The following is a 22,852-nucleotide window of genomic DNA, read 5'->3' on the forward strand; positions in this document are numbered from 1 at the left end:
TATTGAAGGATTATGTTTTTAACAAAAACTACTTATAATCGAGTTAATGCTTGATTATAAAGCAAAAACACAACAAAATTACTATGACTGATTAACCTTTTATAAAAACTCTTAATCATGACAAAATAAAAAATTAAGTAACATTTGGCACTAATGAAACAGGGAAAAGAACTATTCAAAAAACGGAAATATCCGAAGATCTCCGAGCGTTACGAAGTTTTCCGAATGCATGTCAAAATACCGGTTTTCGATCAGCGTATCGCAATACGTATCGTTTTATTGTCTGAACCGGTAAATACCGGTAAACCGGTTATATTGTGCAGCCGTAGCGATATGGGTTTGGTTTGGTTGTTTGTTGTAAATGGCCTCACTCAGCAATATTCCAGCTATATGGCGGCGGCCTGTAAATAATTGAGTCTGGACCAGACAAATCAGTGATCAACAGCTTGAGCATCGATCTGCACAATTGGGAACCGATAACATGTGTCAACCAAGTCAGTGAGCCTGACTATCCGATCCTGTTGGCCACCTCTTACAACAAGCATGGGTTACTGAAGATCAATTCTAACCCGGATCTTCACGGGTCTTGTGGCATGGGAGAAAGGCAACCATGCCACCTCAAGTGGTAACCCTATCTTCAGAAGCTCATTGACCGCCTCCGTGGTGTAGTGGTTAGAGCGTCTGCCTGGAGAGCGGAAGGTCACAGGTTCGATCCCCGGCCGCGTCATACCAAAAGACGTTAAAATATGGTACTTGATGGTCCCTGCCTGGCGCTGGGCATTAATGGGTACAACAAGAGCCTGGTTGGCTCAGAGTCAGTATAATGTGTCTGAGTGGGGTATCCATGCTTCACTGCGGCATGGTATCTCAGTGGGCTAGCACTATTAAACCAGCTTAAGTCTGGGATAGTACAAGCAGACGCACATACACACACACACACGCATGCACGTCGTCATATGAGCGAAATATTCTCAAGCATGACGTTAAACCCAATTTCACCTCACCTCACCTCAGAAGCTCATCTAGCCCTTCTATGACTCAAACACACACCAAAAGTTCACAGTGCCACACAGATTGTTTCATGAAGTATTTGCTCACCTGAGGCACTGATTATCAGCTGATGAATGTCAACAAATACAACATCAGTCCTTAATTATATATCAATATCATTAGTATAAGTTATTTAGAGAGGGGTTAAAAGTTTGTCTGACATAGTTTAAGCTTTCAGACATTTTCTCCTGAATATGTGAATTTCTTCAACATGCTGAAAGACATTTTATGGAAAAGAAACAACACAAATCAGAGACCACAGAATACATGTTATCAAAACAGCACAACGAAAGTTGTTGATCAAGACAGAAAGAGACTGACAAAGGTTATAAACAGACACGCGACTTCGAAGATCCAGGTTAGAATTGGTCTTCAGCAACCCATGCTTGTCATAAGAAGCTTTACCTCCCTGATCGGGGTCAGGCTCACTGACTTGGTTGACACGCGTCATCGTTATCCCAATTATGCAGATCGTGCTCATGATGTTGATCACTTGATTTTCTGGTCCAGACTTGATTATTTACAGACCGCTCCCATACAGCAGGGATATTGCTGAGTGTGGCGTTATACAACATCCAGACCAGACCAGATATTAACAGACACAGCCTTTTTGTTTTTAACTCATTTTACCTAAAATTTGCAGTTGATTTGACCATAAATTTTCAGGTATGCACATGACAGAAGCTGTTATTTATTCACTTGAACTGTAAAACTCTAAAAGTTTATTTTGCCAGATAAGAATTACATATCTGTTAGAGTGCCTCCGTGGTGTAGTGGTTAGAGCGTCCCCGCCCGGGAAGCGGAAGGTCGCTGGTTTGATCCCCTCGACCGCCATACCAAAACACGCTAAAATATGGTACTTGTTGGTCCCTGCCTGGCGCTCGCATTAATGGGTACAACAAGGACTGGTCGGCTCGAGTCAGTATAATGTGTCTGAGTGGGTATTCATGCTTCACTGCAGCATGGTATCTCAGTGGGCTAGCACTATAAAACCAGCTTCAGTCTGGGCTAGTACAAGCAGCCGCACCTACACATACACACCCATGCACGCCGCTATATGAGCTTAAATATTCTCAAGCACGACGTTAAACCCAATTTCACCTCACCTCACCTCACATATCTCGCCTCCGTGGTGTAGTGGTTAGAGCGTCTGCCTGGAGAGCGGAAGGTCACAGGTTCGATCCCCGGCCGCGTCATACCAAAAGACGTTAAAATATGGTACTTGATGGTCCCTGCCTGGCTCTGGGCATTAATGGGTACAACAAAAGCCTGGTTGGCTCAGAGTCAGTATAATGTGTCTGAGTGGGGTATCCATGCTTCACTGCGGCATGGTATCTCAGTGGGCTAGCACTATTAAACCAGCTTAAGTCTGGGATAGTACAAGCAGACGCACATACACACACACACACGCATGCACGTCGTCATATGAGCGAAATATTCTCAAGCATGACGTAAAACCCAATTTCACCTCACCTCTCCTCAGAAGCTCATCTAGCCCTTCTATGACTCAAACACACACCAAAAGTTCACAGTGCCACACAGATTGTTTCATGAAGTATTTGCTCACCTGAGGCACTGATCATCAGTTGATGAATGTCAACAAATAGAACATCAGTCCTTAATTATATATCAATATCATTAGTATAAGTTATTTAGAGAGAGGGTTAAAAGTTTGTCCGACATGGTTTAAGCTTTCAGACATATCTCCTGAATATGTGAATTTCTTCAACATGCTGAAAGACATTTTATGGAAAAGTTACAACACAAATCAGGGACCACAGAATACATGTTATCAAAACAGCACAAAGAAAGTTGTTGATCAAGACAGAAAGAGACTGACAAAGGTTATAAACAGGCACGACTCGTGAAGATCCAGGTTAGAATTGGTCTTCAGCAACCCATGCTTGTCATAAGAAGCGACCTCCCTGATCGGGGGTCAGGTTCACTGACTTGGTTGACACGTGTCATCGTATCCCAATTATGCAGATCGTGCTCATGATGTTGATCACTTGATTTTCTGGTCCAGACTTGATTATTTACAGACCGCTCCCATACAGCAGGGATATTGCTGAGTGTGGCGTTATACAACAACCAGACCAGACCAAATATTAACAGACATGAGCTTTCTTGTTTTTAACTCATTTTACCTCAAATTTGCAGTTGATTTTAGCATAAATTTTCAGGTATGCACATGACAGAATGCACATGTTACTCATTTACTTGAACTGAAAAAACTCTAAAAGTTTATTTTGCCAGATAAGAATTACATATCTGTTAGACCGCCTCCGTGGTGTAGTGGTTAGAGCGTCCGCCCAGGGAGCGGAAGGTCGCGGGTTCGATCCCCGACCACGTCATACCAAAAGACGTTAAAATATGGTGCTTGTTGGTCCCTGCCTGGCGTTCGGCATTAATGGGTACAACAAGGCCTGGTCGGCTCGGAGTCAGTATAATGTGTCTGAGTGGGGTATTCATGCTTCACTGCAGCATGGTATCTCAGTGGGCTAGCACTATAAAACCGGCTTCAGTCTGGGCTAGTACAAGCAGCCGCACCTACACATACACACCCATGCACGTCGTCATATGAGCGAAATATTCTCAAGCACGACGTTAAACCCAATTTCACCTCACCTCACCTCACATATCTGTTAACCTTCCGCCCCTGAACTTGAATTAAGGAATTAAACTTTTATCTGTAATTTTTCAAGCACTCCTTTCCCAACCTATCCTCTATTTTCAGCTGGCTGATGTGCCTATATGGAAATACTGCTTGGCGTCGGTCGTGGGTCTGCTACCAATGGCAGTGTTGAACTGTTACCTTGGATCGACACTCCGATCCATGGAGGATGTTCTAGGAGACGGTACCAACAAAACAACGGGTTATTTTATATTTGCTGCCCAGGTGAGGACAATTTTCCAGATTACCAAATTTTCAATACTTTTATAACCCTCCAAGAATTATTAAGTAGACAAATGCTATATATTGCTTTTGAGACAAACCCTGGGTCAGTTTAAAATCTTTATGAGGTTTCATTTGATTTTGGCTCTTGCCCTAATCTTGTTTTTAAGTGTTTAGCAATACATGTGCAAGATATTTTGGGTTTTTAGAGTTCTGATAAGTTATCTTGATGATATATTGTAATACCATGACACACAGATAAATCATATATTTACAGTTTTTAAATGCCTCTTATCATTACTGTTGATAAAAAATGTGGTTCTGAATTAACTCCGAAGCTTAAGTCAGCCATTTGAGATAAATTATGACAGTTTCAGTGACTACAAACATATCTGTCTGAGGTTAATGAGCAAAAAATGTACATTGAAAATATTTTATCAGAAATACATGTTTTTGTGAGTTGAATATTTTTTGGTTTAGGTTATAAGAATGTTGATCTTTTTCTCTTCAGCTCCTGTTTACAGCTGGCGTAATATTTTTTGTGGTGCGGAAAGCACGAGTGGAACTGAAGAAAACTGTGGTTGATATAAAGGACGAAAAACAAGTGCCAGAAAATGACATTGTGTATGTTGATATAAACAACGAGAGCTGAGATTAACTGATTGTCAAAGAAATCCTCATATGTATATTGTTATTGTTGCAATAGATATTTATATATATCTATCTATATATATATTTGGTTTGGTTGTCAAAGACTGTACATGGATAGAAGGGTACCAGAGTGCAGTGTTTCTGAAATCCATGAGTGTGTCTGTGGTTTGACAAATGTGTTGTTTAGTTATGATTCCAGATTCTTCCTTATGGATGTATTCATTTTTCTGAGATTGCCATTATTTCATGTCAGAGGATGAGTTACATTGTGTTTTAGACCTGAGGCCATTATGCGTCTTAACAAATGTCAGTAAATTTTCTTAAACTGGACTTAAAAATGTCCAAATTCATGTTATGGTTAAAATTTACATTTAAACATGGCTTTTGGAGGTGACTTAAATTTTACTGACAAAAGTATATGTAAAGAAGATTTAATGCTGAGTATAGTAATTGCTTTACGTAAAATGTATACCTAAATTAATGGGGGGAAAGAACCTTTAAAAACATCCAAATTTTGAACAAGATAACAATGTCTTTTCTCAATTTTCCTGTCAAGGGCAGATAATTCCCTGTTTGGGAATGGAAGGCAATAATGAAGACCATTAGAAAAAATGTGGTTTTGTGTTTATGTGTAAAATTTGAAGATGTTTATTAGAACTGTCTTAATCAGGGTTGAATATTCAAGTAAATGAATGACAGAGCTCTAAGTCAGTCTGAAAGTGCATGTATGATAAGGAGTTGTGAATGCATGATAAGTAGTTCTGTATTCATGATAAGTGGTTGTTTATAAAGATGCATGTATGCATGATGAGAAACTGTACATGAAGAAAGGTTTAATGATGTAAACTGCAGACCTTAAAAATGTTTTGTTTTACAGATTTTGATAGTGGAGAGTATGGTTGGAAGGTCCTATAGCATTGTGTTTGCATTTTTAATCACTAACAGAGTGATCTGGAGTCGGTAAGGTTATTAAAATGACTTTAAAAATACAGGTTTATCATTGAAGAATAGTTCTGTTCCTGTCATAAAAAATCTCATGAATTTTTTTTTTGTAAAGGTAATCACTACCGTCAGCATTAATGAAATTCCTTGTCATTCTTAACTTTTGTATTGTAGGGTGGATCCATCCAACAAGCCACAAATATAATGCAAGGCTTTAGATGCAATAGAAGTGCTTCCAAATGTCACATACGACGTTTGTCGTAATATGGAATATTTAGTTGCAAGAGTCATGTTTTATGCTAAAATAGGAGCATTGCATTTTGTAATTGCATTTTGAAATTTAGTCCTAGAAATAAAGTTTCTCATTTAAAAATACAAAATATATATGTATATCTACAAAAGAAATGCAATTGGACAACAGAACAATCTTGCCTTGCAATCTAGACTTTAGTAGGACTCTTATTTGATTTGTTCTCTAGTGTCAGGGTGACAGAATAGAATGCCCTGCTATAACTGGAGTACTGCAGACTAACATCTAGTCTCTGAAATAATATATTTTACTGAAAAAACACTTCCTAAATTATAATCATAAAATATAATAAAAAGGAGCCCAGAGACTTTCTTCATTCTCCTGAAACTGTTGAAATCTAGACTTGCCACAGAATCTAGACTTGCCACAGAATCTAGACTTGCCACAGAACCTAGACTTGCATGGTCATTCTAGGATATATTTGTTTCGGGGTCTGTGTGACAGACTAGGAGTACTGTTAAAAGAACACATAAAAGTCTGAAATAATTCATGTTCTTGGGACCAATAGAATAGTTAGAGCCAGTGTTGATCTTATGTGTAGCCATTGCCAAAGTAACACAATAGTTTAAGAGCACACCCTTTGAGTTACTTGTTTTGCAGATCCGCATGTCAAATATATGTGGAAGCAAGATGAAACAATATAAAATAGAAATACATATGAGATATATTCTTTCATTTTAAAATAAAAAATCAGTTTCTAGGAAGATATTTTCTCAATTTCTTACGAATAATATAAAAGAATCTATAGTCTTCATCACACGAGGACAAACTTCAAAGTATCAGTTTAACAGTTCATTAAGATTATAGGTTGCAATACATTTCAGCCTATGAGAAGCAATATTAATTTGTGCCATTGGCATTATAAGGGACTTTACAGTGATCCCAAATGTCATATGTCAGGGGCACCATATTGGGTAGCATTGGAAACTGGAAACATGGTTTTGTTGGGTTTGGGAGTAACTTAATAGGGACAGCTGGATCCGTTAAACAAGCAACTAAATTGGTTTGGCCTTGTGATGGAATGTTACCTAGTTAATTTTGATTATCTCCCCTGATCATGTAGAGGGCATGATAGTCCTCAGTGCAAGAAATCCATTTTCAGTTTGAGTTTGTGATTAAGACAACTTCATGACAGAGATAGCTGTGATAAATTGCTTGGATATAGCTTTGAAAAATAAAATACTGAATACTTTAGAACCATTGACACTGAACAAGAGAGGAACAAGCAGGGTTGTTTATTCTCTCAATCTCTGTTGCAGTTAGGTGTAAAGAGTTTTGTAAGTCACCATCTGAAGAGACATTGATGTAGCCGAGTGTTTGCAGGTGCCTTTAACATGGCTGTGATTGGCTTATCTCTTCATCTTTTCATTTTCTACACAACTGAAGGGCTATGGATCGAACTTAAGAAATGTGCGTTGTAAGATTTACAGCACAGTTCTACATGTAATGTTGGATACAAATAAAAAATCCGTAAATTTCTACCTAAGGCACTTAACTCCACATTTGTATGCCTTTTTTCATTGTAGAAATTTGAGAAAGGATTTATGATCGACACAACTGGTAGCTCTTTCATGGATAGTGCCAGTAGAAGTAGTAGTAGTAGTAGTAGTAGTAGTAGTAGTGTTGAGGGGATGTGTGAATGCAGCTGACTTAAACTTTGTTCACTGAAAGGTGAGTTCGTGAAAGAGACAACCGTTTACAGTTTACTATGAGTGTGCAGTGCCTTTCTTTCATTGGTTGTTACGTTTGAAGTTTAGAACGTACATGTATGTATATATCGTGTGAAGAATGCAGTGATACGTATGAACGGATGTAGAATATATGTGTTGTTGAAATTCATGCCAAAAATAAAGAAACAGCGTGTTTTGCTTTCTGTACTAGTCTACTGCCAAATAATTGTCCGTTTACTTCCGGGTACCCGTTTATTACATCATACACATGCTTCCTTTTATTGCTGTTCCCTTTATTTTTTTCATGAGTATATATATAGTAGTTCATGGTTGCAATAAGGCAACCACGCTGTGGTGTACAGTTATCATTGTTATGACTGATGTGTTGCAATAATTTACTGGTTTATGATTTATTGGCCATAACATTTTATTTATAATGATTGAAATTTATACCGGATGGACTGATGAATCGCGTGAAGAATAGAGTCAGCGAATTACTTAGGGGACATTACTTAGGGGACAAAGTGCTACTATGTACATGAAGCAGGCCATTCTAACAACAAATTAGTCATATCTTTCATATCTATTCATTACTTTAATTTTTTAAAATAAAGAGATATAAAAGGTATTTCATGTGTCTATTGAAATATGATGTATCTGTCGAGTGACACTGAGCCAAAATGGAATGTTTTTCACATCACGAGATGGCAGATGCATCATATTTCACATGACATAGGAAATATACCATCTATTATGTGGTTCCAATATTTGTTTAATTTAATTAATATGTTATTAATACAAGCAGGCTCAGTCTGTCACACCTAAGTATATAGTACAATATTTTTGTGGATTTTTTTAACTTCCTTCTTTTTTTCTTCCTCATTATTTGAAAAGAATTGATGTGACCTTGTAGGGGGTTTATGAGATCTTGGCGGAGCATGGAGTAGGGTGGCCTCATGGTTAAAGCATCCACTCACCACAACTAAGACCTGGGTTCGATTCCCCACATGGGTAAAATTTGCGAATCCCATTTTAGGAGCCCTACCCCTTCCTTACTAACAGGGGCGGTGGGGTAGCGTGGTTAAAGCGTTGGCTCGTCACACCGAAGACCCGGGTTCGATTCCCCACATGGGCACAATGTGTGAAGCCCATTTCTGGTGTCCCCCACCGTGGTATTGCTGGAATATTGCTAAAAACGGCGTAAAACTAAACTCAGTCAGTCAGTCCTTACTAACAGAGGTATGATACCTCACTCACTCTTCATTGAGAGGTATCAGTGTACAACATTTGATTTTAATATTGTAATTTTACAACTTTTCTGCACTTTTTTTCACCACTTCCCCAAATTGACCTGCCTCTTAAGCCACGAAAAAAACAAACATATTACAGGTAGAATGTCAAATGGAGTTAAAAAATGTATCAAATATTGAAAATGTTCGAATAAGTAATCCTGTTTATGTTGGAGTCGAATGAACAGCCCTGTTTCCCGTTTCCCACCATGTATGTTGATATGAAAGGGTGGACACCAGTTTAACCCACGAAATTAAGTGATCAATATCTCAGACCACAGCCGAATGTCAGTGAGCATAGTGGTAGCTTTATTTCTTGCTTTCATGGAGCAGTTGGGTAGCCTTGTGTTTTAAGCGTTTGCTCGTCACGCCGAAGACCCAGGTTCGATTCCCCACATGGGTACAATGTGTGAAGCCCATTTCTGGTGTCCCCTGTCATGAAATTGCTTGAATGTAAAAGGCGATAAAACTAAACTCACTCTAGCCATCATTGTTTTTTATCTTTTTACTTGTTTAATTTTGCAAGAAATATGGTTTAATGTCAAGATCCGACGATCATATAATTGATATTTTTCCTCTTATTTTACCACAAGCTTTCAAAAATCCTTCCCAATATAGACAGACAGAGATAATGGTCTCTGTCAAGTGGCCTTATTATTTCTTCGTATCTGAGGCCACTGACATGTTTACAGCCAACTTCCTTGATTTGACTTTCATTTAAAAAGAATGTTTTAAAGTTCTGATGATAAGTGCATTTGTTTATAAGCAACATTATCAAGATATCAGGGAGGTGGATGATAAGTAAAACTTACCATCACATCATCTCTGTCCTGAAATATGAATTTTAATTAAATGATTACATTTTCAATGGGTTTGGATTTTTTTGGTTGAAGTGAATTTGGTTTCAGGGGTGTGATATGGAACACCTTGGCTTCAATGTGTTCTTTTATTTCATTCTGTCATCATACAACTCCATGTAGATTGAGTTTTTTGTCCAAATGGACCACTTCTACACTATTTTTGTGAAGACATCTTTTTCAACAATCATTTCAAGTATATTTCCTTATCATCCTTGCACAATTAAGAGTTCCCCATTAGTCAGGTCAAGGGTCATGGTCATCATTGAGGTCATTACCTAATTTTTTCTTCTTTCTTTCTTCAGTTTTTGCTTCAGAGAATGTAGGGAAGTTTTCTAAATCCTAACAAGTTGAATACACTTTCGTAATATTATTGAACAGGAATATACAACTGTGTATTATGTTCAGCATAACTCCAAACTTTTTTACTGCAGTGGCATAAGACAATATCGTCATAAGGGTAGCATGGTATGCAGTATGTTGGCCTGACCTTCCATTGAGGTCAAGGTCACAGGAATTGTTCTGCTTCCTTGTCTACTGAACCAACCCATGTGTTGCTTTGACATTTTTGTGAGATATTTACCATGTTTTCAAAATGAAATAATCAGTAAGTAATTAGCAGAAATTGAGGCTCAGGGTCATTAAATTATAAATAAATGATTAGCAGAAATTGAGGCTCAGGGTCATTAAATTATAACCTTCCAACTTATGAAGGTTGCTAGGAGTATGGGACTTTCAACATTACAAAAGTTTACTGAATAAGTCATGTATTTTCCCAAACCAGTGAAGCCATGAGACAGAATCTATACTGTGTTAGATAACTGATGTATGTACTTTAAGTAGCAAGGTTGTGCATGTTACATTCTGACTAAAGCAGCAAGAATCATGCGCCCATATGACCTGTATTTTCCACAAGCAGTAGTGATTTAACCAAACCGAGGTAATGGTATCACATTTTACAGAGACGAGTGAGTGAAGATTTCTGGTTGTCTTCTAGAAATGAACTGCTTCTGTTTTCTATTTGCATTTACTTGCAAACACCGTTCCAGTTTACTGGAATTTGATTTTTGTTTTGTTTTTAAGATTGTGATCAAAATATGTTTTTTATTTTCAAATATTTTTTTTTGCGTGTATCATTATGTGATTCAGTAAGTTTATTTTCTGAAGCACCACAGTTATATATGCATGCTTGATTGACAGCAGAGTTCCTGACTTGACCAAGATAGGTAGGTAATGTCAGAGAATGTCTTTAGAGACAAGGCAGTAGTCTTGGGCATGGAATCGGTCTTGGATTCCACAGAATAGACAAGGGCACCATTCCATAATATCATTGTCATAGCAACGTTGTGGCATCATCATGGTTGTATCCTAACATATAATTACTCACTCACTTGACAATTCTTTGTTATATGAGGTGCCAACATGATAAACTGTTACCATTTCTTGTGTGAATATTTTTGTGATGTTTCAATTTCCCAATGCTATGTTACTGCATGGATGGTTTGGTGTGTATAACAGGGATGTATATATTGGTTGGTTAAACTAACATTCATGACGTAGCATATGCAAGTGTATTGACGTTTCCCACAGTTACTCTTCAGTTGTCATGGATACATGTTCTGGCATAGACATACAGTGACACCTCATTAATCCAAACACCTGACATTGTTGCGTTGAATGTTTACATATTTTCAATGGGTTAGTGTTTCATTAATTGATTGGATTGGGGTTTTTTTTTTTCATGCCGTACTAGCAATATTCCAGCTATATGGCGGCGGTCTGTAAATAATCGAATCTGGACCAGACAATCCAGTGATCAACAGCATGAGCATCAATCTGCGTAATTGGGAACAGCCAAGTCAGCGAGCCTGACCACCCGATCCTGTTAGTCGCCTCTTACAACAAGCATGGGTTGCTGTTCTAACCTGGATCGTCACGCCGAAGACCCTGGTTCGAATCCCCACATGGGTACAATGTGTTAAGCCCATTTCTGGTGTCCCCTGCCGTGATGTTGCTGGAATATTGCTAAAAGCGGCGTAAAACCAAACTCAGCCAGTCTAACCTGGATCTTCACAGTGTAGTGTTTCAGGCTGCTTGACTGACCCATTAATTTTATTTGTGACCCAAATGTCTTTATCACAGCTGGGAACAGTTGAAGAAATCCAATGGGCACATTAGGTAACAAATTAAGGTTTCCTGTTAAGCATTGCTGCTGGTATTTTGTCCAGCAGATTTAAGAAACATCACATATATCATTGATTCGAAAGGGGATGCCCCTCTAATCAAAATAAAAGAAATATATTAAATAATAAATTTCCTACTGGTTCAGATTTGTTTGGGTCCTCTTAACTGAAATAATTGAGATTTTCTTATGCCTAATTTGGAAATTCTTGCTCAGGTGCAGTCCAGTTTCAAATTTCAGATTTTACCTAACAGAAACCCTGTTAAAACAAAGTCACCATTCTGAAAGATGTATTTATAATTGATGCTTGTATCAGGAGTCACTGAATGTCGGTCTACTCAGCTTCATTGCCGACTAGCTTAGTGGTTCAGGTGTTCGACACACTCACAAATGGGTTTGATTCCATGTATGGTTGCAGTGTGCCAGGGATCTATATTTCAGGGATTGCTGCTATAATGCAACTGAGGAATCTTCCGATAGGTCTGGGTCCAGATGTACTGGTATGTTGGTATGAGAGTTAATACTCTTAATCGATTCTGGTCAAACATATTGTGATAGTGTACAGAATTTATGAGACATTGATAGTGTAAAATAAAACCTTCAGACTTATTTTGTGTGATGTTTTGTGTATAAATACTGCCAATCAGGGCCTGGAACAGATATATTAGATTTCATGTCCTCCCTATGAAGGAGGTGAGGTAAGGTGAAATTGGGTTTAACGTCGTGCTTGAGAATATTTCGCTCATATGACGACGTGCATGCGTGTGTATGCGCGGCTGCTTGTACTAGCCCAGACTGAAGCTGGTTTTATAGTGCTAGGCCACTGAGATACCATGCTGCAGTGAAGCATGAATACCCCACTCAGACACATTATACTGACTCCGAGCCGACCAGTCCTTGTTGTACCCATTAATGCCGAGCGCCAGGCAGGGACCAACAAGTACCATATTTTAACGTCTTTTGGTATGATGTGGTCGGGGATCGACCCCGCGACCTTCCGCTCTCTGGGCGGACGCTCTAACCACTACACCACGGAGGCGGTCCCCTATGAAGGAGGGGTGGTGGGAAAAACCTAGTGGTTACAGTGTTCTCTTATCACACAGAAGGCCATGGTTCGATTCCCTACATGGACAAAATGGACAAAGCCCAATTCTGGTGTCCGCTTGCGTGATATAGCTGGAATATTGCTAAAAGCTGCGTAAAACCCAACTCACTCACCTATGAAGGAAAAGACTGCTCGAGTATACTGACACAACAGAGAGACTATTCTTTTTTTCACCATAGTTTAAGGTTGAGTGTTTATGCTATCAGCCATTAGTTTGAACAGGTGTTCATCAGCGCTTGATTGCCAGTTCTTACACAGGCACTACCAATGCAGTTACTAATTGTTTGGTTGAGAATGAATCACTTGATTGCAGGGTATGAAACTCCCAAAAATTTCAGCCAGGGCTGGTTAGATGTAAAACTTGCAAGCCCTAACCAAAACTTACCTGCCCGCAAATAATTTAGGTTTGACAAACGACGTAGTTTATCATCCAATTGGAATTCATCATTTATTTTTACGTGTGAATTAATAATGATTTAAATCATTTTCCAGAAATATGATGAACTTGATATCTTCATATACATGTCTAAATTTTAACCCGACCGTCCAGCTGGTGAATTTGAGAATCTGGCAGTCAGTGTTGAAAATAACCCGTGCGGACGGTCGGACAGGCAGGTATTTCGAAAGCTGATGATTGTCAGGTCCAGATTTCATTGTTTACAGGCTGACATATTGCCTTAAATAGCATAGAAACAAACCACACGAACATCACATGGGACATTGTTCATAATATCAATTACTAAGTTATCTGACACAAATTATTTTGATTTGAATTTTCGGATAAGTCTTTTTTCTTTTACGATGTTTACTAATTTGTAATTTGTTATTATTTGTTATTATTTACCTAGTAAGGCCACATAAAATAATAAATATCTTGTTTCTCATCACTTCTTCTTCTTTTTTAAATGGTTAGGTAGGGCGGATTTTATTTTTTAATATTTTTTTTCTGATTTTCTATACAATGTTAGTCGAAAGTTTGGAATGCCGGAAGCATTCGTGACCAACTCGTGTTATTCCGGGACAAGCTTGGAGGTTACGGAAAGAGGCGAGTGGTGCCGAATGTGCCGGAAGCTGAGACGTATTTCGGAAGTCTGTCGGCTTTATACGCACAAATTTACCAGTGCAAAAAATACACAAAAAATTGGGTCGGCGGTAATGAGATAAAAGAAATTTTGTGGCCTAACTAAATGTTATTTTACGTTATAGGTGCCATTTTGGAAAAGACCAAGTAACTGGTGTTTCACAAACTGTGAAGACTCCTTTCTTTCGGAAACAAATACATCTTATTTTCTCTTTTCCTTCGACTGATCCCAAGGCCCCGAAAACCTACAATGCAGGAAACGAAACCCGAGCTATATTTACGAAGGAATTAATATAACTTGCTTTGAAAAATCCGCTTCTGTGTTGATAACAAATGACGCGACGCGATATGTTATCGGGAGTTAACGGGTTTATCGTTAACTATAATTCTCTGGGGAATAAACAAACACGTCGTTTAACCTCAACGATAACAGTGTTCTCAGAGACTGCCCTCCGCCCTGTAGATTCAAGGTTCTCTTACATTTATAACATGATTAGATTTAGAATGATAAATAAGTCATTGCTTTTGATATTTTTATCCTCCTATCTCCAGCTCATGAAAGCTGCAGTCCAGTGAATGAATGAAAAACGCTGTCACTTTATATTCTAAATTTATTAAAGTAATCTGTTAAAAAGTGAGTTAATAACACTCAAATAGGATATGCCATGTTGTGATTGTTGTTTGACGCCGCGCACCAGAATCAAGCCATGATACTGCGCCAGTGGACCAGACAATCCAATGGTCATCGATCTACACAGTTGGGTACGATAACATGTGTCAACCAGGTCAGCGAGCCTGACCACCCGATCATGCTAGTCGCCTCTGGATCAGACAATCCAGTGACTGACGTCAAATGCATCAATTTAGGCAACTTGGATACTATGTCACGTGTCAACCAAGTCAGCGAGCCTAACCACCCGATCCCGTTAGTCGCCTCTTACGACAAGCAGTCCAGTGATCAACATCATGAACATAGATCTGCTCAGCGCCTTGAGCATGCACTAGTGCGTGGATATGCGCGCTATATAAATATCTTAGAATAATGATTATAATAATCTACGCAAACGGGATACGATGACTGTCAATCGGATGAGCGTGACCACCTGATCCTATAGTCGCCTCTTACGACAAGCATGGGTTGCTGGAGATCAATTCTAACCCGGATCTTCACGTTGTCCGAGTTACTACACATGCAGTATGAAGGTTTCCAGAGATTCCCGAACACCAAAATCTAAAAAACCAATATAAAACGCTAATACAAAGGAATGTCCAGTTTTAACTATCCTCAGAAACAGCAATTGGCCTAAAGGGTAAAATACTGTGTAAATAATAAGAATGGACTGCTACCATGTGTTTGTGAAAACGGTAAACATGTCCTCCGATACTGATACCACTTGCCATTCACACAATCTATCATAAAAAGTGTGTATTTGCAGTCCGACGAGTAAACAAACCAGACAATCAGGTGATCGATGGGCCAGAGAATCCAGCTGAGTTTGAATTACGACTACATCGCAGAAGTGCAGAGATTCCTCCAGTTACACGTAAAGAAATACGTTTTGGAAACAGTGTTTGTCCTTAACCCTGAAAAGCTGCAGGCCCTAAGGACCCAGGGCCCCGTTACACAAAGCTCTCGTAAGCCTAAGATCTCGTAACTTTTCTCGTAGCATTCGTACCTCCTATACTGTAACATAGGAAGTTACGAGATCTTACGCTTTCGATACCTTTGTGAAACGGGGGCGGTGGGGTAGCGTAGTGGTTAAAGCGTTCGTTCGTCACGCCGAAGACCCGGGTTCGATTCCCCACATGGGTACAATATGTGAAGCCCATTTCTGGTGTCTCCCGCCGTGATATAGCGGGAATATTGCTAAAAGCGGCGTAAAACTAAACTCACTCACTCACTCACTCACTCACTCACTCACTCACTCACTTTGTGAAACGGGGCCCAGAACCATAAAAAGTTGTGGGTCCTGATCAGAATGTGTAGGCCCTGTATTTTAATATGGAAATAATACTCTTAGTTATTCGGGATGAAAGAGCTGTCGACCATAACGACCTGCAGAAAACAAAAACTGTGGGTCCAAGTGGTTTTCAGTCGGCTTCAGGCCTAAGGACCGACGTTAATTTCGAACGCTGTTTGAAACAGTTTGTTTGGGTTCTGGGACCCAACGTTTCTTTTGTGGTTGACTCAGCATGCTTGTGAGATTCGACCAAGCTCATTGTACTATACATGTAGTTGTACTTAGGCCGGGATAGGTGTTCATACTGTCAACCACTGTTTTTCCCGTCAACACACATTTCTATGCAGTGCTAAGTGATGGCTGTTTTAATCCTTTAAGCATTAAGTATATATATTATGCCTAGTGTAAACCGGTTTCTGGACTGCCAGTTTTCATTAAATTTACCAAGGGGATTTTATGATAGAATTCTGTAATAAAAAAGCATCAATATGTTTAATGATGAAATGTTGTACAGGTCAGTATAAAGTTGACTCGTTTTCAAAATTATAATTGCCACATTTAAAACAAAATCGGGAATCAAAATCATTCCTATTTCAATCATCAAGTTTTGACACCCGCTTCGCAATATCGATAGAGCTTGTCTAATAAATATCTGATTTCCACAGGAAAGATACGCCATTTGTTTAAGATTAGTAAGTCACACAATCTAGAATTTAGAGATTAGTTTCATTTGTTTGTTGCCTAACGCCGCGTTCAGCCATATTCCAACTACATTGAAGCTGTAATTCATTGAATCTGGACTAGACAATCAAGTGATTGACATCATGAGCATGATGACAACCAAAGACCGGAGATCAGTTCTGTGAATTTTGTTTTCTTCTTCAGTATGCTAGTGTTGTCTATTAACGTCTTCTAATCGTTCTTTAACCAGGAAAGAAAATCCCCATGCCTCGGACAGATAAGATTCAAAATGCAATGGTTGAATGATTAAAATTATCCAACGTGGGAATACAAGCACCTGCAATGCTTATCAACTAGCCCTCGGTGAATCACAAACTGCCGTTGTACTCCAGGACAAATGGAGGGTTATGTTGCTGCAAGGTTGGATCTATTACCCTGAGGACCTCCTGTATACGATACAAGTGTTTATAGAAGGTAGGAGGGCTGTTGTTGCTGTAGATTGAGGCTGTGTGTGGTGTAACGTGGCTTTGTCTGTTATCTGGATATGCCAAAACAAGACACATCTCAGGTTTCTGACGAAAGGATATGTGTCGTGTTATAATCACGATCATCTTTTTAAGAGGAGGGACGTTAGGGGCCGTTCATAATTTATGGCAAGGGGTTGGGGGGTGATGATGATATTATGGAGAAGCATGTACAATGTGAATGACCCCCCTTAAAATTTATGTACAAAGTAGGTGAACCCTCTGCATGTCATGTACAAAATCAATGCCCCCCCCCCCTTCCCATAATTTCTAAGCATAATTGTAAACATAATTTTATGTACAAATTTGGGGGCTGACCCCCCGCCCACCCCACACACACACCTTAGTACGTGTGTACAAAATGCTGAACGCTCCTAGCTCTCCAGAACAAAATAGGTGACACCCCTAAAAATCATCATCACGGTGTGTAAATAATCATAATAATAAACCAGACAATCCAGTGATAAGCATCATGAGCATGGACCTTCGCTGACGTGTCAACCAAGTCAGGAAGCCTGACCTCCCCATCCCGTTTGTCGCCTCTTACGAAAAGCATGGGTTGCTGAAGACCAATTCGAACCCGGAACTTCACTGGTCTAATGTTTGTGACTTGTTGCGGAAACACAACCCACCCAAAGCTCCAAATGTACACTTTCTTCTGTATGTCAGTATAATTTGCACTCGGTGTTCAATGTGATTTTAAACACAACGATATACTTTCTTCACATTCAGATCCACATCCAGAATATAGAGTATAATATATTTACTTGTTACACTCCCCTCCCACCTTGCCACAAAATTTACTACCCGTGAAGACCAGGGTCTGCAGCAACCCATGCTTGTCGTAAAAGGCGTCCAATGGGATCGGGTGGTCAGGCTCGCTGACTTGGTTGACGCACGTCATCGTATCCCAAGTGCGTAGATCGATGCTCATGATGTTGATCACTGGATTGTCTGGTCCAGACTGGATTATTTACAGACCGCCGTCATATAGCTGGGATACTGCTGAGTGCGGCGTTAAACAACATGCACACAAACCAACAAAATGCACTCAGGCCTAACATAATTTTTGTCTCAAAGTAGCAGTAGATGACGAAAACGACAATGTGTGTTTCCCATTTTCATCACTTGATGCAATGGAAAAATATTTAGTCCTACCAAACATTCACGTGTAACGTTGACCATCCCCAAAGGCAAGGCAGTTAACGTACTGAATGACTCGTGATTCACTCAACCCAGCCCTCACCTTGTGTTAAGGTTTGCGAGAACTTCCAGAGATGTTGAATAAACGTTTTTTCCGTGTTTTCATCAGAAATGCTGTTTAAACGAAATGTTTATGTCGTCCATATCTCGACACGACATGTATCATTCTGGCCATTCGTGACAATATCTGTTGCAGATCAAATATTTTTAATGTGAGAGATGGCTGTAAATATCTATTTCTTCTAATCTTTCTATTACATAAATATACATTCATCTTATTTCTGTACACCTTATCAAAAATAAATGACAATAAATTTTAACGTTCATCTTATCAACCGCCATGTTGTCCCGCCAATGACGTCACGCTAGAGCGTCAGATGAACTCATACAACATTCCTCGTTATTACAGGCCGCACGGACAACACGATAAAACCCATAAAACAGTAACAATGTTTATCTTTATGTTAAATGTTTGCTATGATGGTAATCCAGTAGCAAAGGTTTTGACCTTGACCTTCCAGGGTTGAACGCTTCCCTGTCCAATGGCGGCGTCGGGCACTGACGTCTCGTGTCGGCATACCATCAGTCTGCTAGACTTCACGCACTTCGCTGTAGGTCCCGCGGTAAGTGGAGAGGGTATCAACAACCACTACGGGGTGATTGGAGATAGGTCACATCAGCTTATGGTTTCGGAGGTCTTTGTGCGTCTAATGTTTTCAGATCGCGTCAGGAGTGGCTGGGTGAGGTACCGACTGTTTGCTTGCATTCTCTGTGTGAGGAGGGGCTCAGGGGATGGGAAGTGTTACGTGTTCGTAGTTTCAAGGCACGCACTTTTTTTCGAGGGTACGGGGACTAGACTAACGCTCAGTCTCTGAATATATATGTATGTAATATTGATAGTAACAAATGAACCCATTTTTACTTGAAAAGGAGCCAAAGTGAGATGGGAAATTCAGACCTGAAGAAATATAGACTTGCCTCATTTAGCATTGCAGGGAGGGCAAGGCAGAAGGGAAAATAATGTGGTTCAGGGTCTGTGAGACATGCTAATACGGGGACGGGAAAGATCACTATACCTCGCTGTTGGAGAGGATTATTGCCACATTCTGAAACAAATATCATCTCCGTAGAAGATACTTTCATCTACGCATGTTCCTTACACCGTGATATTGTTCACAAGCGGGTGATAATTTCGTCATCGTTTAATATAGTAACATAAACATAAACGTTGATGAAAGTACGGTCTCCGTATATGTATCATCCACGTGAGTACTACGTAAGTATAGTCTCTGTAGATGTAAGTATCATCCACGTAAGTACTATATCTCGGTTTTGTTGGTGAAAGTATCATATACGTAAGTACGATGTCCGTAGATCTATCATCCACGTAAGTACTATCTCTGTTCCGGTTGTGAAAGTATCATATACGTGAGTACGGTCTCCGTAGATGTATCATCTACGTAAGTACTACGTAAGTACAGTCTCTGTAGATGTTAGTATCATCCACGTAAGTACTATCTCTGTTCCGCTGGTGAAAGTATCATATACGCAAGTACGGTCCCCGTAGATGTATCATCCACGTAAGTACTACGTAAGTACAGTCTCTGTAGATGTTAGTATCATCCACGTAAGTACTATCTCTGTTCCGTTGGTGAAAGTATCATATACGCAAGTACGGTCCCCGTAGATGTATCATCCACGTAAGTACTACGTAAGTACAGTCTCTGTAGATGTTAGTATCATCCACGTAAGTACTATCTCTGTTCCGCTGGTGAAAGTATCATATACGCAAGTACGGTCTCCGCAGATGTATCATCTACGTAAGTACAGTCTTTGTAGATGTTAGTATCATCCACGTAAGTACTATCTCTGTTCCGCTGGTGAAAGTATCATATACGCAAGTACGGTCTCCGCAGATGTATCATCTACGTAAGTACTACGTAAGTACAGTCTCTGTAGATGTTAGTATCATCCTCGTAAGTACTATCTCTGTTCCGCTGGTGAAAGTATCATATACGTGAGAACGGTCTCCGTAGATGTATCATCTACGTAAGTACTACGTAAGTACAGTCTCTGTAGATGTTAGTATCATCCACGTAAGTACTATCTCTGTTCCGCTGGTGAAAGTATCATATACGTGAGTACGGTCTCCGTACATGTATCATCTACGTAAGTACTACGTAAGTACAGTCTCTGTAGATGTTAGTATCATCCACGTAAGTACTATCTCTGTTCCGCTGGTGAAAGTATCATATACGCAAGTACGGTCTCCGCAGATGTATCATCTACGTAAGTACAGTCTTTGTAGATGTTAGTATCATCCACGTAAGTACTATCTCTGTTCCGCTGGTGAAAGTATCATATACGCAAGTACGGTCTCCGCAGATGTATCATCCACGTAAGTACAGTCTTTGTAGATGTTAGTATCATCCACGTAAGTACTATCTCTGTTCCGCTGGTGAAAGTATCATATACGCAAGTACGGTCTCCGCAGATGTATCATCTACGTAAGTACAGTCTTTGTAGATGTTAGTATCATCCACGTAAGTACTATCTCTGTTCCGCTGGTGAAAGTATCATATACGCAAGTACGGTCTCCGCAGATGTATCATCTACGTAAGTACAGTCTTTGTAGATGTTAGTATCATCCACGTAAGTACTATCTCTGTTCCGCTGGTGAAAGTATCATATACGCAAGTACGGTCTTCGTAGATGTATCATCCCCGTTAGTATTATTTCTATAGATGTAAGTGTCATTCGTATACCTTAGTAAGAACCGGTCCTTGTTAAACTACGATACGGAATTTTCGGTGTAGTCCAAGCTTTCACACACACGAGCGTGTATGCGTGTAAGTCAGTTCAACAATCTGTAACGCGTGATTAAGACCCATTTCATCTCACCGCGCCTCTTAGGAACAGGCATACGGCGTATAAATCCTATTCTTACTAGCCCCGATACAGGATAACGGGAAGATAGCTAAAACTAAACTCACCCACCCATTCCTCGACAATATTGTCTCCAAGACAGGAAAAAATAGGAGTGAGTTTCATTTAAGGCCGCTGTTAATAGTTTCAGTTTCAGCCTTGTTAATACAATGAAAATGGAATTTTTTTAATTCTTTTAATTTAATGGTTTAGGGGATTTTGTTTGCTTTTATTTTGGTTTTGATTTTTCGTTCTTTTTGTTGTTGCTTTTTACACTTTTTTTTTTTTTTGCTGTTAAACAAATATTCATTATGCTGTTACTTCTCAGTAAAAAGGCTTATGATAGACAACTTTGGCATCACAGGCCTTTATACGCCACATTTAGCAATATTCCAGCGATATGTCGGTAAATAATCAAGTTTTGACCAGACATTCCAGTGACTGACATCATGAGCATCGAACTCCACAATTTAACCGAATCTGGGCTCAAATGCTTCAGATCTGTCATGTTTTCTCGTCAGCTCTTCATCATCCTCATCCTGAGTCTCCTGGAGAAGAGGCGGAACCCTAAACGCTGTCGATGTTGCGGAGACAGACCCGGCCTCCTGGTGTAAGACACTTTCTAAATTTATCTTACAGAGGGTGAGTGAGTGAGTTCAGTTTGACGCCGGTTTTATCGGTAATTAAATAAATCACGGCTTATTCACTTCATGTGATTCATGTATCAGACCTTTACCATTTAGTTAACCTCAGGAGCAAGGGAATAATCCCATCCTACCATTGACCACAGTCAAGGCAAATCTGGGATTCGAACCTATGACTACGGAATTGAACTATTTCTTGTAATTCCTTTTTTATTCACTTTCCTGTAATCAACACTTAATTAATATGAATGCTGTTTTGCAAAAGAACGCATAGTATTAAAACTTTCACTTGACCAAAAAATCACGACCAGGCTTATTTTAAGCTTATTTTAGCTCCAAAACAATTCAAACCTGACGTGGGGCGGTGGGGTAGCCTAGTGGTTAAAGCGTTGGCTTGTCACGCCGAAGACCCGGGTTCGAATCCCCACATGGGTACAATTTGTGAAGCCCATTTCTGGTGTCCCCCGCCGTGATGTTGCTGGAATATTGCTTAAAGCCGCGTAAAACCAAATTCAGTCAGTCAGTCAATCAAACCTGACGTCCGAAGCAAGATACACCATGTCTCGCTGCTTTGTTTTAGCCACTGTCAAACATGTTTGCATACTTTCTTCTTACGGTAGTTGATACTGAGAAATCGGTAGCCGAGCATATATACACATGCTCAAAAGTATCGCAACACATTGATTGTTAACCCCTATATAGCCATTTATATTCATACTATAATTATGTTTGTTTGTGGGAGTATTTTGACCCGTTGCATGCAATATACATTGATTCAGATGGTGTTGCGATACTTTTTTCCGTGTGTATTTAGATACGGGCTAGACGGTAATCGATTCAAACGGACTGATGTTATCTACAACGCTAACTGTATTGACTGT

General features: G+C 39.5%; 1 protein-coding gene across 1 annotated transcript in view; it reads left to right on the forward strand.

The window, feature by feature from the left end:
- The first annotated feature begins 17,034 nt into the window (after window positions 1-17,034).
- LOC124252773 (stimulated by retinoic acid gene 6 protein-like) overlaps window positions 17,035-22,852 on the forward strand; it is a 31,212-nt gene continuing 25,394 nt past the window's right edge. The window contains exons 1-3 of the mRNA XM_046686429.1: window positions 17,035-17,149; window positions 18,924-19,025; window positions 21,849-21,937. Coding sequence (XP_046542385.1) covers window positions 18,945-19,025; window positions 21,849-21,937 — 170 coding nt within the window. The 5' untranslated portion in view covers window positions 17,035-17,149; window positions 18,924-18,944. The remainder of the gene's footprint in view (window positions 17,150-18,923; window positions 19,026-21,848; window positions 21,938-22,852) is intronic.

Source organism: Haliotis rubra, unplaced genomic scaffold, assembly GCF_003918875.1.
Source record: "Haliotis rubra isolate DU_JTF1 unplaced genomic scaffold, ASM391887v1 Scf523, whole genome shotgun sequence".
NCBI classification, from domain to species: Eukaryota; Metazoa; Mollusca; class Gastropoda; order Lepetellida; family Haliotidae; genus Haliotis; species Haliotis rubra.